This window comes from Cyprinodon variegatus, unplaced genomic scaffold (genome assembly GCF_000732505.1).
Source record: "Cyprinodon variegatus isolate N-32 unplaced genomic scaffold, C_variegatus-1.0 Scaffold564, whole genome shotgun sequence".
Taxonomy (NCBI): Eukaryota; Metazoa; Chordata; class Actinopteri; order Cyprinodontiformes; family Cyprinodontidae; genus Cyprinodon; species Cyprinodon variegatus.
The window spans coordinates 480006-496156 of NW_015151017.1; the positions used below are offsets into that span (position 1 = coordinate 480006).

The window sequence follows — 16151 nt, forward strand, 5'->3', positions numbered from 1 at the left end:
AAAATTAAAGCCTGGCGTGGCCACGTGTGGTTTTGCGGCCAATCACGAGCGATTTCATTTGTTGGAGAATAGTGGTTTCAGCCAATACTGAGAAGGTTATTCAAGCCAGACCTGGCCAGCCGCGCGGGTTTGCTGCATTCATATGCTAATTAGGGCCATTAGTACAGCTGATCGCTCTCCACATACGTCAAAGTCCGTTTCCGACAATTTGTGGCACTGACAAACGGCGACAAGCGCGGGTTGCAAATTGTCGGAAATTGACGAAAAGCAGGGAGATCTGCGGGAATTTACAGGGACGAAAATCTCCCTTTTCATGCAGTGTGTAGCTGCCTTGTTACAGTGTTGGCGGGAGTGTTGGCCTAGTGGTTAGTGATTAGAGCAGTGCACTTGTGCTCTAAAGAAGATTGCAAATACCCGGTTCGATCCCCACAGCCTGCGCATTCACTTTCGAGCAAGAACCTTAACCCCACAGTTCTCCCTGGGCACCGCAAAATGGCAGCACACAGCTCCCCAAGGGGATGGGTTAAATGCAGAGATAGATTTCTCCAATTTAAGATCAATAAAGTTCTATCTTTTTTATTATTATTATGAGTCAAAAAGCTTTGACAAGGCAGATTTAACATAACATCCAAAGTGATGTTAACTCTATTAAAACTGGGATTTACTGTAATGAAAATCCAGCATTCACAGCAGCTTTGAAAGTTACTAAACCTACATAAACCTACAATTCTGTATCAACAAGATTTGTATACGTTTGCTGGATCAACTTTTCTGCCTCCTATGGTAACGAGCAACAATGTCTGATTAAACGAAATGGAAAAAGTTAGTTTTAGGCTAATTTAGGCAGTACAGCTCCATTACTTGTCCATCATTAGAGCCTTCCATCTGGAGAGGGCTTACCCGACTTTTATCCTTTTTTTTTTCTGTTTCTGATTCCGTTGTCTTGAAGTTCTCTTTTTCCCATTTTTTGGAATGGTGAAACCGTTTCTTGTGTTGCTGCTGCCTTATTCTTGGTCCTATATATTGTGCTGCAGTAGAACAGACTTTCAGCTGTTGGGTTAGCATCTCCAAATGATCTTCACAGCCGCAAGCAAGGGGAAAGGCACTGTCATCCCCACATTAGTACTATTTTATCCCTCGCCAGCTTCTGTACTTTTAAAATAGCTGACGGGTGACCAGCCTCATGTATATACTAATATAAAACTCGTTGCTTATGAAACAGTATCTGAATATTGGTGGAGGTAATAATAACCCATAATGACACATAGACCGGCGACCTGTCCAGGGTGTACCCCGCCTCTCGGCCATTGACAGCTGGAGATAGGCACCAGCACCTCTCACTACCCCAGCAGGGATAAGCGTGACGGAAAAAGGATGGATGGACACATATGTAAAAGCAGTCAGTGATTTCAGGCAGAAATTATTACACAATATCCCTTTAACAATGCTAGATATGTCAACAAAGTAACAGATTGCCCTCCATGTCATCATAGCGTTGGCAAAGTCATACTAAAGATTAAAAAAACTGAAAACTAGAAAAAGATAAATAAAAAAAACTGGAAGAAAGCCTGTAAGTGGAGACAAAGACTTTTGACTGAGGTAGAAACCTTTTCCAACAGATATACCAATAATTTTTACCCCAAGATTTTTTTATGTCCTTTTTTTTGGAATACATTTTTGAAATCACAAAAAGCAAAAATAAATCCCCTCCGTAGGTATTTAATGCTTGGTGTTTGTAAAAAAAAAATGTGTTAAAGCTCCAGGGGTGTGAATACTTTAGCAATGTACTGCATGTGCCGACTGTGGAGCAGATTTTCACAGCTGGTCCGTCTGACCCAGATCGCAGCAACGTCTGAGCAAACCTCCTCCTACTCAGCTCTGTCAGGAAGCTGTCATATCAAAATGCCTTTCTAAAGAGGGTCTACTGAAACAGTGCAGCCGTGAGGCCGTGGCCAACCACTTGTGTGGCTTTTCAAAATTGGCAGGAACATCAATGGTGGAGGTTAGCTGAGCATTTATCAGCTCCCCATATGGCTTTTTTGTTTAATATGTAAAGCTAAGGCTTACACTCCTAAATGAGCAAAAAAAAAAAAATCACATTTTGATCAAAGAGATAATGCAGACAGTCAGGGACAGCGGAGAAAAGGGATGATCAGTGTCAGATCCTACAGACTAGACCTCAGATAAAAGAACCGATGAAATGGCTTTAGGTTACACTGAGGAAAACTATTATCAAGCAGATAAAGAGATAAAGAAGGATACAGTGTGAGCAGCCAGATTGTATTGATAAAGAGGAAAGGAGAAAAAGAATCAGCTTCAGATCGTAGGAGAGGAACGAGAATCACATGGGGCATTTGAATAGAAAAGACATAGATAATCACATGCTAATGTAACAACAAAGGATAGATTGCCCTCCGGGGGGAGCTATGCAACAGCAAGGAGCCTCTGTATGAAAACCAATGAAGAGGGGAAATTTTTATTTTAAAACGCCCTTTATTAAACCACCGCAATGCGTGCAGTTCCAGGATTGTTCATATGCAGTCATTACAGTCAAGCCAGATTCACATCATCCCACCTCTGGCTGCGTCTGAACAAACCCAAACAAGAGCAGATGCCTCCTGGAGGGTGCAGAAGGATGACAAAATGAGAAGAAATTCCCCACCTGGGTTTGCCTTGACCTCAAGGTTGGGTGAGCAGAAGGACGGGGTCAAGAGCAGGGGAAAAAAATGTATCACAAGAAAATGAAGCTGAGGACAGAACTATCAGAAACATTAGAAAAAAGGGGAGGGGGGGTATGAAGGACAGAAGCACTGAGGAGAAAGAAGAGGTGATGACTGCAGACAGGCACGAGTGGGTGGAGGGAGTGATGAGATTTTATGTAAAAGGGATAAAATGGGGAGATTTGGTGCAAATGATGTAATTACTCAAGTGAATGAGTGTTTAAAAAAAAGTGATGTCAGGAACGAGTCCAGAGCATCAAAGAGAATACCGTAGGAGGGGAGGAGCAAATGTATGCAAAGCTCTGAGTAATTGTAAAATATGAGATAAAATTTACTGAGTGGTTTCATGTAGGAAGAAACATAACATTAATGGTTTGGGCTGAACTGTTTAAAACCAAAAGGAGGATCTCAAGAGGAGACCATGAATGAACACAAACAGAAAGAAGAAAAGGGTTGAAAGAGGTTCTTCCAAGGAACTCTTTAAAGAGGAGCAGAACTCAGATCTAACAAAAACAATAAAAAACAAGGTCTAAAGTTTGGGCTTCTATCATAAACGTTTCTCACCAATCTTCTCTTTTTCTATCGTCCAGGATTGTTTATCGTATGTAGTCATTATTCTGCCTTTTCTGGGCTTTTTGTTTCTATTAAGTTATCTTTTTAAATTTTTAGTTACAATTTGTTTAATGTCTTTCTGTAGTTTCTAAGTAACTGGTTTAATTTTCATTCTGTATCATTCTAGTTGTTGTTTGGTTGTATTTGAGTTCTTATGTATTTCTTGTTTACTCCTTATTGCCCCCTTGTGTCAGTCTCTATCCCCCTAGCTCCCTTCTAGGTCCTTCTGTCCACACCTGCTCCCAATCAGTTGATTACTCCATTCTTTGTTCTGTTTGGCATTTATATTCCTCCTCTGTAGTTGCTGTTGACTTCATTTCTTCATTCCCTCCTTAACCTATGTGTCCCCCTGTCTTCTGGGTCCTGTGTTCCTTGATCAGTTATTTTTAGATATATGCTTCTGTTGCCACTATTATTAGATCTGCAAGAAACCCCCTCAGCTCCCATCTCTGCATTTGGGTTCTCTATAAACCTCCACACAACCTGAGATATATAAGAGTTCAAGTTTTTCAGCTTTACACTCATACCCCTCTCTACAGCTACAACCGCCAATGTATTGTAATCAGATCTTGCATGATGGTCCATTTAAAAAAAAATTGAACAATTATTAAATTAAAGGGAAAATGGTAATATAAATAAGACAAGTTTTTTATTCTAACATCCCAAAACAAAATCCCGTAAAGCCAACAGCCTTCAGAAGCCATCGTGGATTTTCTCTTAAGGCCTCATATGTTTTCCTGGAGAACATCAGTGACTAGAGAGCATCATGAAAGCCAAAGAACACAAATTGCAGTGACCAGACTTGAACCTCCAAAAACATTTAAAGACAATTACAAGGTCGGCTTTCTATCACCTGAAGAACATTTCCAGGATTAAAGGACTAATGTCTCAGCATGATCTGGAAAAACTAATCCATGCGTTTATTTTTAGTCGAATTGATTACTGCAACAGTGTTTCCACAGGTCTGCCTAAAAAATGGATCAGACAGCTGCAGCTGATCCAGAACGCTGCTGCCCGTGTCCTCACTAAGACTAAGAAAGTAGAGCATATCACCCCAGTTCTAAAGTCCTTTCACTGGCTCCCTGTATCTCAGAGAATAGACTTTAAAATACTTCTGTTAGTCTATAAATCTCTGAATGGCTTAGCACCTAAATACATCACAGACTTGCTATCAGTGTATCAACCCTCCAGACCACTCAGGTCTTCTGGCTCCAGCCTGCTCTGCATACCTAGAACCAGAACTAAACATGGAGAAGCAGCATTTAGTTCCTATGCTCCACTTATCTGGAACAAACTTCCAGAAAACTGTAAATGTGCAGAAAGCCTGAGTTCCTTTAAATCAAGACTAAAAACACATTTGTTTAGGATTGCCTTCCACTGTTCTAGTTAAACAGTTCAACTGAAACATCATTAGTTCAACTTTTTTATTTTCTTTAGTCCAACTGTTTTTAATATTCTTTTTTGTTTCTGCATTTTTATTTCATTTTTTTCCTACTTGCTTTGATTCTGTTTTATTTTCCTATATTTTAATCATGTAAAGCACTTTGCATTGTCTTTGTACTGAATTGTGCTATACAAATAAATTTGCCTTGCCTTGCCTCAAAAGAATTATGTTAAATAAAAAAGGTCCTTAAGCTTTGAACATTTTGCAGTCTGTTCAATTCAACATCTCTTAATCAAAAGGGCATGACAGACAGAAAACTATCTCAGAGCTACTTCTGCAGTTTGCCAAAAGCCATAAACAGGACACAGCAAATAAATAAAAGTAGGAGCTCTAAGCAGATAACACCCAGATAAATGTTTTTGCCAATGCAAATACTAAGATCCGAAATAACAAGCCTTTAATTTGTGTCAGACTTCAACAAGGAAGACTGGGGGTTGCAGATAAACACAAAAGGAGCAGAGAGGTACTGATCTAGAAGGACTTTCTATTTTGGAGAAGGTAATAGTAAACTAGCTGCATCGTTGGCTCTGTCTAGGAAATTAATACAGTGGAGCAGAAGAGCTCTAAGCCGATTTAGGTTTGTACACTCTTACATCTTCAAAATCTTTACTAAATCTGGGCTTCATGCTTCAAAAATATTCACCGCTTTTTGATAATCTCTAAAATACCAATAAAATTAAAGATTGTGTCGGTAACATAAGATTTATAAAAATCCTTTACAGAGATGATGACATTTGCAAAGCGATTTATGCGGAGACATGTTTTAATTGCATTAGCTATTATAGAATAAAAAAAAAAAAAAAAGCAAAAGGCTAATTGAACTCATCCTTCCATCACAGCTGTGGTTCAGATGACTTACAGCATGCTAAAAGTGGGATGGCCAAATTGGGTTTCCCTTCTTAATTAGGCCAATTAATTTGGAAATATAAGCAATGACCACGAGGGCTTCGCCAGGTCATTTAGGGATTACACAGAGAAATTAAGAGTTGTGGGAAGAGACAGAGAGAGAGTAGCAGGAGTTTATGAGGAAAGAAAGCATTCAGGAGGACTTCCTTGATAGATACCCTCACAATCCGTTTAAATGTTATCACTTAGTGATTCAAGGGCTGAGGATAATTACCCATTTGTGGTAATTCATCCAAATCAATCACTCCTTTTGGGAGTCAGTGAACTGAAAACAAAGCCTGCCATCTGACGCGGTTTCTGCAGCTGACAGGCGTTCATGTTAATCTGCCATGAAAAACACATGAAAGGATGCAAAATAGAGATGCAAGGGAAATAAGAGAATCATTTTATGATGGAATTTTTTTCTTTTTAATGCCCATTAGCGTCTTTTATTGGATTTAAACTTCCCAGATGCTTCTGTAACTACCAATGTAGCAAGCGGTTTTTTACTTGACAATTTCCTTAAAATCACTCTGGAGAATATTTCAAACTCACCTCCACAAAGAGGAAGCAGGGCACAATGTAAGTGCTGGTTTTCAGCTGGCCTCTGTCTGCAGGAAGGTTCCTCATGGGCCTCCCCTGAGATGGTCGCTGACTGTCCATCATCTGTGGGAGTTACAGCACACTGTAAGGCTTTTGTCTATCAAATGCATTCCTGTTTGTAAAAAATGTAACATTCTGAGCATAAAGAAAGCTATATACCAATGTAGCTGCTAGCTTTAAAAATAACAAATTTTGGACCCTTTGAAAAACCTTGGATGGAATAAGTACAACACAAAGGTAGTCAACACACAAAAATTACCAATTCATCTATTTCTCTCCTGCAATCCTGGCGGATATGCAGCTGGTTGATGTCACTAGGCGGATGGATGGATGGATGGATGGATGGATGGACGGACGGACGGACGGATGGACGGACGGTTGGACAAACGGATGGATGGAGGGAATTGATCAGGCTTGATTGCTGGTGGGATCATTTGTTCCATGTTTTTTTCTTATGTTCTGATGAAGCTAACTGCATATATTTTCTCCCAAATTGGACATTAAACAGCCAAGGGGCAGGTCATTTGTTGCTTCGAGCATTCCCCTTAATCTGTTACTTCTTTCAATTAGCTTGTGACCACTTCCTGCAGCATTGATCCATAGGTGTAATAGAGGTTTTGTTGCATTAAAGCAGGGGTCTGCAACCTGCACCTCCAGAGCCACACGTGGCTCTTTGGAGCCTCTACAATGGCTCTTAATACAGGCTAAAAATTATATAGAAAACTAACTGATGTTTTATAATAACAAATACTAGTCTTTGCAGCTTCAGCCGTTTTATAAAGATATTAGAATTGAATTTTCACAACAAAAGTAAAATAAAAGAACCAGAATTTTTTTTTTTCTTTTAGTATTTCTATTGTATGTGTTATAGCATTATGTTTCTTTTGTACATCAAAATAGAAGAAAATCACTGCTAAAATTGTATGAATCATTTTATTTTTTTCTTATTTTAAGAGCTGAAAATACAAATAAACTCTGGGCTGATTAAGATGGAAACAGATTTCGGCTGTAATAATCGGCCGTGTTTCATTAAAAAGACTTCTATTCTTCCAATGTGATCCAGAACCCAGGCGCTCAGGTGGAAGTTTGTTCACCTGCACAAAAAGACAGCAGCCTTTTAATATGTTCCTGAAGAGTATTGAGTCAGGGACACTTACACAGGTTTCGCTGAATGGAAAACATTTAAGTTTCCAATTATTTGGTGACAGCATAAACAAAGCTGCAAATAATTCAGTTTATTTACCAATAGACAATGGATAACCAAGGCATAAAATTATTGAGTAAAGAAAGGCCCTGGATACCGATACAGTCAGACTTCAATCACAAGACAGAGGAAGGGGCACACTTCTTTGGCTGATTTGATTTGAGGTTTCAATAACTCGCCTGTTGGATGTCGTATTGTTTTATCTAAAGCCTCAGTTAAATAAGACAGATTTCCTACAATCCAAGTGTCTATAGCCACTTGTCCTTTAAAGAGATGCGTTTTAAGTAAAGCAAGATAAAACTGTTCAGATCTGATATGTTTAAAACAATCCTAACAATAAGTAGGATTGTCTTAAACAATAATTATTTTTTCTCTTTTATGAAACCCTGGTTTACACCCAGGGTTTAGATCATTCAAACTAGTTAAACCATACTACAAAAGTATGAGTGAATGACTAACTGAATGAATGAATGAATGAATGAATGAATGAATGAATGAATGAATGAATGAATGAATAGGAATTTATTTCAGAATTTTTTTTTTTTACAAACAACAATAAAGAACAATAAATGAATCAACAAAATACACGAATAAGAGACTAGTTAACATCGGAGCAGCGCTTGAAAAGTTCACTTAAGGCAAAAGAACAGGGAGCTAGAAGAGGTTTCACCCCTCATCCAAAAGGCTTCCTCAGGTCTAACGAGCAGTGGGTAGCACTGCCATATGTCCATAGGTTGCTGAAGTCTCTGAAAAACTCAGTAGGCTTTTCAATCAGCACCATATCCCTGTGCACTTCAACCTGGTGTGAGATCAGATATTAGACTGTGCCTTTTTTTTTTCTCAGCCAAATAAAAGAAACCTTGGACCTGTCTCTCTCCTGGAGTTATGTGGGGAGTTGGGAGTGAGATGACGGAGAGCGGTTGTCTCCTAACTCTAGACAAGGGTGAAATAAACTGAATGAGGCATATTACAGAAATCACTCTGATGAGGGCAGTACCGACCCATCAGAACCTCCTAATGATCATTAACACCCCAGGTGACTTTCTTGGCCAATCCAGTAGGAGGGATCAGAGTCACCATTTGGTTCCCATCATTTTTAGTTAGACCTAAACTATATTAATCTCAAAGCTCCCCATCACTAGTTAGAACTAAGGAATCCTCTTGGATGAGAGGCAATATGTCTTCTAGAAAACTTCACGTCCAGTTGCCTAGGCTGAACTTTTAAACCTCGACCATGAACTGGATGACTGAGAAACTTCACAGATATGCAATAACAGTACTTTGACTTTTTTTGATACATACTTAGAAAGCAAGAGTGAATCGTTAACATGCAAAATGACCTCCAGCAGGTAACTGGTGTGAATGTCTCTGACCAAACAATCAGAAACAGACTTCACAAGGATGACCTGAGGGCCTGAAGTCCTCTAGTGGGCCCTGTGCTCACTGCCCAACACCGTGGAGCTCGATTGGCATTTGCCACAGAACACTGGTATTGGCAAGTCTGCCACTGGCACCCTGTGCTTTTTACTGATGAGAGCAGGTTCACCCTGAGCACATGTGACAGACGTGAAAGGGTCTGGAGAAGCCGTGGAGAACATTATGCTGCCTGTAACATCGTTCAGCATGACCGCTTTGGTGGTGGGTCAGTGATGGTCTGCGGAGGCATGTCCAAGGAGGGAAGCACAGACCTATACAGGCTAGACAACGGCACCCTGACTGCCATTAGGTATTGGGATGAAATCCTTGCACCTATTATCAGACCCTATGCTGGTGCAGTGGGTCCTGGGTTCCTCCTGGTAGCGAGAGTATGCAGGCAGTTCCTGGAGGATAAAGGAATTGATACCATTGATTGACCCCCACTCGCTCCTGACCTAAATCTAATAGAACACCTCTGGGACATTATGTTTTGATCCATCCAATGCTACCAGGTTGCACCTCAGACTGTCCAGGAGCTCAGTGATGCCCTGGTCCAGATCTGGGAGGAGATACCCCAGGACGCCATCTGTCGTCTCATTACGAGCATGCCCCTACGTTGTCAGGCATGCATACACGAACATGGGGGCCATACAAATGACTGAATACCATTTTGAGTTGCTGCAATGAAATTTCAGCTAAATAGACTAGCGTGCCGCAAATGATGTGGCAACCTTTTGTTCCTAACACATCACCCAGTCCATATCAGTACAAATAAACGATTTTTTTTTCCCCCATTGAGATCTGATGCGTTTTTAAAGTGTTCCTTTAATGTTTTGAGCAGTGTATTAGTTAAACAGTAGGGCTTGGTACAGTTTAGTTTTGGCTTAGTTCTCTGATAACAAAGAGTGCATTAGTAGATCGTGATCTCATATTTACAGCTGTCAGCTGTTTCATTTTGCGGGTTTTCCGGCATGTCCGGCTTTGCAATTAACAGATCTCTTCACCTGCTCGCAACACACAATTCTTCTCAGCCTATTAACAATAAATGTCATGAAAAGAGCATGGCGCTATCTGGGATCACACCGAGACTTAAGCTGTCATTGAAACTTGTGAGGAGGTTGCTATTTAGGCACATAAGTTCCTGAATGGTATGGGCGCCGCCATTTTTTTTGGCTTGCATAATTCCCGCCTTCAGAGCTGTAGTATCATGGGCCGCTGATACGAGGCAAGGAGCCGTGAAAATTTGAGTAATATGTGTATAAGGTAGTAAGGACTATGCTTGGCATGGTTAACTGATCCAAGCTCCGTTAGAACTGGATCGGTTTCAGAGGGATAACGTAAATGGGGCATATGTCAATCCGACTTCCCAGTTCCAAGTTCAACATTAAATCAAACACCATTATACCAAAACGTGGATGTTTGACGTTGCCGTGTATCAAGTGGTATTGTTTGTAATTAAAAATTTTGACATACAGTAGAGATGTCAAAATTAATGCAGCAACATCAAGAAAGCACCTTTAGGACCCAATTTAGAGTTTATATGCAAAGTAGGAGTTCAGTTACTCCTTCAGAAAGCTGGACAATGAAGGGTTTTTTTCATGAATGCGAGTTGCCAACAGGACCAAGGCATATACAGTGGTAGCCATTCAAAATGCCCATTCAAGATGGGCCCTTGGCTGGTCCTTGACTGGTCTCTACAATTCCTTTTTATACATCAATCTTTTTACTAAAACATTGTTTCTGTCATGATTTTTGTACATTAAGATCTAAAGAGAAGCTTCATCTCCTGATCAGACCCTGCAATTAAGTGAAAGAGTGGAGTCGCAGTAAAAAAATGCATGCCCAGGAGAGAGTCAGTGGCTGGAAGTTGGAGGGGATTTGGCTGGGAGTCGCAGGGGAGCAGGCTGCCATTCAGCTGGCATTTGACTGGGAAGGGACATTTTGAATGGCTGCTAGAGACTTTATTAACCTGAAAACCTACAGAAATGGTGGGAACCACGAAGGAACAAGTGCAACAGGAACAGCAGAATCCAACAGAGAAGAACAAGCCCAACAATGCAGGAATTAGGATGAGGAACATTAAAACACAGTCAGTAGAATGAACAGAATGCAGAGCCGCTAAGAAATAAATGTCAAGTTTTTTGCAGAGAAACTATAAACTTGGCAAATGGGTTGGTATTTTAATGTTACTAAGCATCTTTTTACACATTCATGTGAGCTCGGTTAGTTCAAATAAAGGTTGACTTTCTCTACAATTTACAGAAACATAAGCAGTTACACAGGATCAGGCCTTCAAAGTGAACAATATCTGTCTTAAAAACGTTTTAGTGCTGCAATCGTAGGGTGGCTGATGCAGTTTTCCTATTAGTTTAAAGGCTACATGGTGATAAACGCTTTCATCATAGTCCTGAGTTTGGGTTTAGATCAAACTTTCTCCTTATCCTCATCCGTCAAACTAATTTTATAATTATACTACTGTCTTAATTTTATTAAAAGTACTTAATTTAATTGAATACTTCAATTCAGTTTATATGTATAGCGCCAAATAACAACACAAGTCATCTCAAAGGATCAAACAAAGACAATTCAGATTGGTTAAAGGTTTTCTATATTCAGTAAGGAAACTCTACCAAATTAATCAAGTCATTGACTTTACATTGACTAATTTTATATCCAAATCATAATGTTCTTTTGATGCTTCCCCCCATATTTAAAATGTTCAAATATTTATTAAATTAAGGCAACAATTAAACAGTGGCTCAATCAAAACTATGTTGCATCCAGTTCATCAGATAAAGGTTGATTTTCTCTAACATTTACAGAAACGTCAGCAGTTAAAAAGAAATAGCCCTTTTTTAAATGAACCAAAGAAGCAGGAAGTGTGTGAAAATTCAAAGACCTCAAACTCTAATGAGGACGCTTTGAGCTTTGAATATTGTGTCAACCGTGCACTCATAAATTGAGATTTCTGATACCCTATGCGACCTCTATTTCTGCACATAATACTCTCTGAGTTACAGGGGGAATCTTTTCAATACCAAAAGAATTTTTAAAAAAAGCCTCTTTTCTATGAAAACGTACAAATACAGTCCTTCACTCACACACAAAAACACACGCTTGTAGATGCACACAAAGGTACATCTTGCATGATACATAAAAAAACACAAACACAAACCCAGGTATACAGAGGCAAATACACAAACCTAACAAGGAGGCAATGGGAGGATGGAAGAGAGGAAAATGGGGCTGAAAGGAGGAGAACTAGAGTGGAAACAGAGGAGTGATGATCAAAAACAAAGGCCTGACATAAAGAGATAACAAAGAGACAAAGTCATGATGCAGACATTAGGAGTTAGGAGAGTAGAGAATGAGGTAAAAACCAAGCCGATTCAGCAAGGGGAAGTAATTGTGATAGTTGGATAACAGGTAGAAGACAGACAAGCTACACAACACAAGAAGACTGTGAGTGTAAGAACTCATGAGATGCTTTGGGGTTTCTGACATGCAAATGATCACGTTAAATAATGCCAGTCCTCTGCTCCTTAAATGCAGAGAAACCTCAAAAGATCTTTCGCCCTTGAAAGCGTTTTGTTGGGAGTTGTGAACTCTCTAATCTTCTGTTATCGCTGATAAATGGAAAAAAAACATCAGCCCTCCATATGTAATTTATTCATCTTAGGACCAGCTGTTTTTTTCTCTGCAGCTATCACGCTTATTCCCTCATCTCCTTGGAAACAATTATCTCCCCAACTTTACGCCGCCTCGTCAGGCCTTTCCTCAATCAGTGATTGTTACGGCTAAAGTGGAGCGCTCCACTTCAGAAAACTGGACTGCATTCATGCCTGTATTTTGGCCCTGAATGAGTAATGTGGAATAATAGATAAAAGGGCGAGTCCTTCAGCCCTTTACGAACAGGCAGGGAATTTATCAGAAGAATGATAATAAATGTAGAACCAAACAGTCAATTATTGATAAAGCATGCTTTGATAAAGCAGGAATTAAAAATGAAAAACTGTAAAGAGAAAAAAAGACACTTGATCAATATCTCCACTCATTTCGAAGCTGGTAAATAAAAAAAAAAAAAAAAAAGATGCTTTGTATTAATGAAACCTCAACAGGCTTTTCAATTAACATAGAAATATGTTTCAAAAATTAAAAATGTATTGTTTAAAATGAAAAATACATCAACCCTAACTTTTAAGCTCAACACCACAATTGGTATATATATATATATATATATATATATATATATATATATATATATATATGTGTGTGTATTTACACTGACATATATACCAATTGAAGAATCACTAAACTCTAAAAACTCACTATTTCAAAACTAATTAAATTGATATGGCAACATTATAAATGACGATGGTTAGTAGGAAAAGATTTATGTCGTATTCTGTCTGGAAAGGCTCCTGTGGAAAGTGTTCACGAAAAGAAGGTACAATTCAAAACAATTCTTTGAGCTGAATGGGTAAACCACCAAGGGACACCTACCTCCCATGTCAAGCTTTTTGCCAATCACAGCAGCAGTAGCAGTTGTGATGTATCACCTTCTTGATTTGTTTCACTACTAGTGGTGGTAACCTATGAATTAAGCTCTATGCTCAGCTCAAATGGGGTCAGCAGGAACTATCAAGCATCTTCACATCCATAAGGGCACAAATCGCATCCTTTTGCTGGGGTTGCAAAAAAAGTAATAGGCGTTTCCACCCTAAAACAGACTGAATACTGGAGTCTAAAGGTACTGTATGTCCACTGGTGCAGCCATATTTGTTTTGCTTCAGCCTAGTGCCTCAGGTTAACATCATACACGTCGTTGAATTTCATTAGTTCAAAACATTTCTGTATCCATGGCTAAAGCATCTATTGGCTCCTGGCCAGCTGTACTTTTGGGATATTATTCATTCAAAAATTTGCAACAATTCCTGGAAATTGCAAGATAAGGAATGGTAACGGGGTTTTTTTTAGCACAAAAAGTGCAACCACTTTTTGGTGTGGAAGTGGTTACTGAAGGTTAAAAACTCAGAGTTTCATATCTGCAAGAAGTTAAAAAAAATAAAGCCTTTAAAAATGAAACTGTGTTTTCTGCTTTCTGTTAAAGCTACTGTAGGGGAGACTTTGAGGGTTACTGGTCATTTCAGTCCTTCGCCATTTCGCCCTAGCCGTTTTATAGTCCTTGCTTTGGGGCACGAAATGTACTCATTTTGTTGCAAGATGTCCGTTAATACCAGCCTTGGGAATACTTTTATGAACCAGCAAATGGCTGAATCAACCCCGAGTCAATTTAAGCATATTACAAGAAGGCTGAACATTTCACAGCAACTTTGCTGTTTCCTCTATGAAGCCCCCTGGATTTAGACACGCTTTTGGCAAGGGGTTGCATTCCGTAGCAAATAAACAGAGAGATCACTGAATCCAGTTAGGACTGATAACACCCATTTAGTTTTTGTTTTTACAGTCGAACTTTGAATATAAATAATTAATGACCTGTCACAAAGAGAATATTAGCTATAATCATAGCTAAGTTCTCTAAAACTACAGTTCTGAAATTGTCCACAATACTCTGATCAGTGCATCTTTCAAATAATATATTTGCACGAAATATAAAAAATTCAAAGCACTATACACTGCAACAGCATCCCTGCATATATATGACAGGTTTGATTTTTGAGTTCCTGTTTAAAAAGCATGAGGTGATTTCAACGAAAAGCATGTTTCAAAACATCCACAATCCACAGAGAGCACGTTGTAATATTCATGTCAGAAGATAAAAAGAACCTATCTATGCATACACACACCCAGACAGGCGCTATGCTGTACATACAGTATTTGGATATGTCCTTTATGTGTTGCTCTTCTGAAGCTGTTTGATGCAACCAAGCAAAAAGCCTGCCATGGCTGATTTTTTCATGCTGTGCACTATTATGTGCATCTTTAAGCCTTTCACTGGCACCACGGCAACAAAAAGACTAAAAAACCTCACTGGCACACATGCAGTGGTTCACACAAACATCCAGGCGCACATTCAGGTTTGATCCCACTTCTTTCACTGTTGAAGAAGCTGTTTTGTCAGCATCCAGATTTAGATATTAGAACAGTAAGGAGTTAGTCTTTTTTTTTTTAGTTCATATGCGTGCGTGTGTGTGCAGTTGAGCATCCCTGTGACCCACATTGTTGAACCTTAGGAGTGGCACAGCAGGAATACCATCTGTAGGAGGACGTCTTTCACTCCTCCTCTCTTTACCTTTCTCTCCTGCACACTGAACACACACTCACACACAGTTGCTGTTTGGAAAAGTCTCACCTTATCTTTCTGTGTGTGTCGGAAGCAGTTGTTGCAGCTGCCTTGGAAGTCTAAGGGGATTTGCTCCTGCAGCGAAGTCGCATCCTGTGGTCTTTTCGTGGTCTCAGCTCCGATCTCTCTCTTTCTCCTCTTTTTCTTCTCTTTCAAAGCATTGCCGCCCCTCACTTCCGCCGCTCTGCCACTTATAAGCCTTTCAGTGCTAAGTGTGAATAGAGAGAGATAGAGAGCCTGCCCAATGCCAGGCACTCAGCCTGCAGCCAGACTGCTGCTCTATATCTGTCTGCGCTCTGCTGCTGGGTCGGCAGGCGAAATATGAGGATCTTCAGCAGCACTTCCAGGCTAATTAGTCAAGTGATGGGATCCATGGGCTGCCTGCTTCGTGCAGTTGCTGGTGGATACCAGCAGAGGAGGAGAAGGTGTGTGAGAGAGACAGCATCTGCATCTGCGTGTGGGGAAGAAAGAGAGAAGGGAAAAGCTGTGGGAAGAGGGAATTTAAGAAAGAGAGAGAGATGGGAGTATGAAAGCAGAAAGGAGAGTGTGTGTTGGAGGCTGAAGCAACACTGTGGCTAAAACGGTGTACTTTAGTCCCCCTGGAAACTACTCTGGTACAGAGAGACGTTGTTCGCTCTGAACTAGTGTCTGTGGTTATACAAGGAAAGCCAGGAGAGAAATAGCTGAATTATCAGATGATAGTCAGTGCTGTGTCTTTCAATCCTTTTCTTTTTTTTAAACACCTTGACTCACACTCAACGAGGGAGCTCAGGTGATATGGGATCTCAGCTCTGAACAGCCAGAAGTGGGTTAATGATGCATTGTCAAGCAGAAAAGTGGAGTGCAACCCACACATGTCCCTATGTAGGTCATAGGCCTTCTGGTCGCAAAGCTCTACAGCAGGAGGATTTGGAGGTTGGTGTCTTTTTATGTACAGGTGTGTCCATTACCTAATGGAGCAGC

The 16151-nt window shown here is 39.9% G+C and overlaps 1 protein-coding gene across 1 annotated transcript in view; it reads right to left on the reverse strand.

The window, feature by feature from the left end:
* Window positions 1-15570, reverse strand: part of LOC107095694 (lipid phosphate phosphatase-related protein type 5-like) — an 89309-nt gene extending 73739 nt beyond the window's left edge. Inside the window, exons 1-2 of the mRNA XM_015391914.1 lie at window positions 15198-15570; window positions 6217-6327 (exon numbers count right to left, since the gene is read on the reverse strand). Of these exons, the coding sequence (XP_015247400.1) occupies window positions 6217-6327 (111 nt within the window). The 5' untranslated portion in view covers window positions 15198-15570. The remainder of the gene's footprint in view (window positions 1-6216; window positions 6328-15197) is intronic.
* Between the last annotated feature and the right edge of the window lie 581 nt (window positions 15571-16151).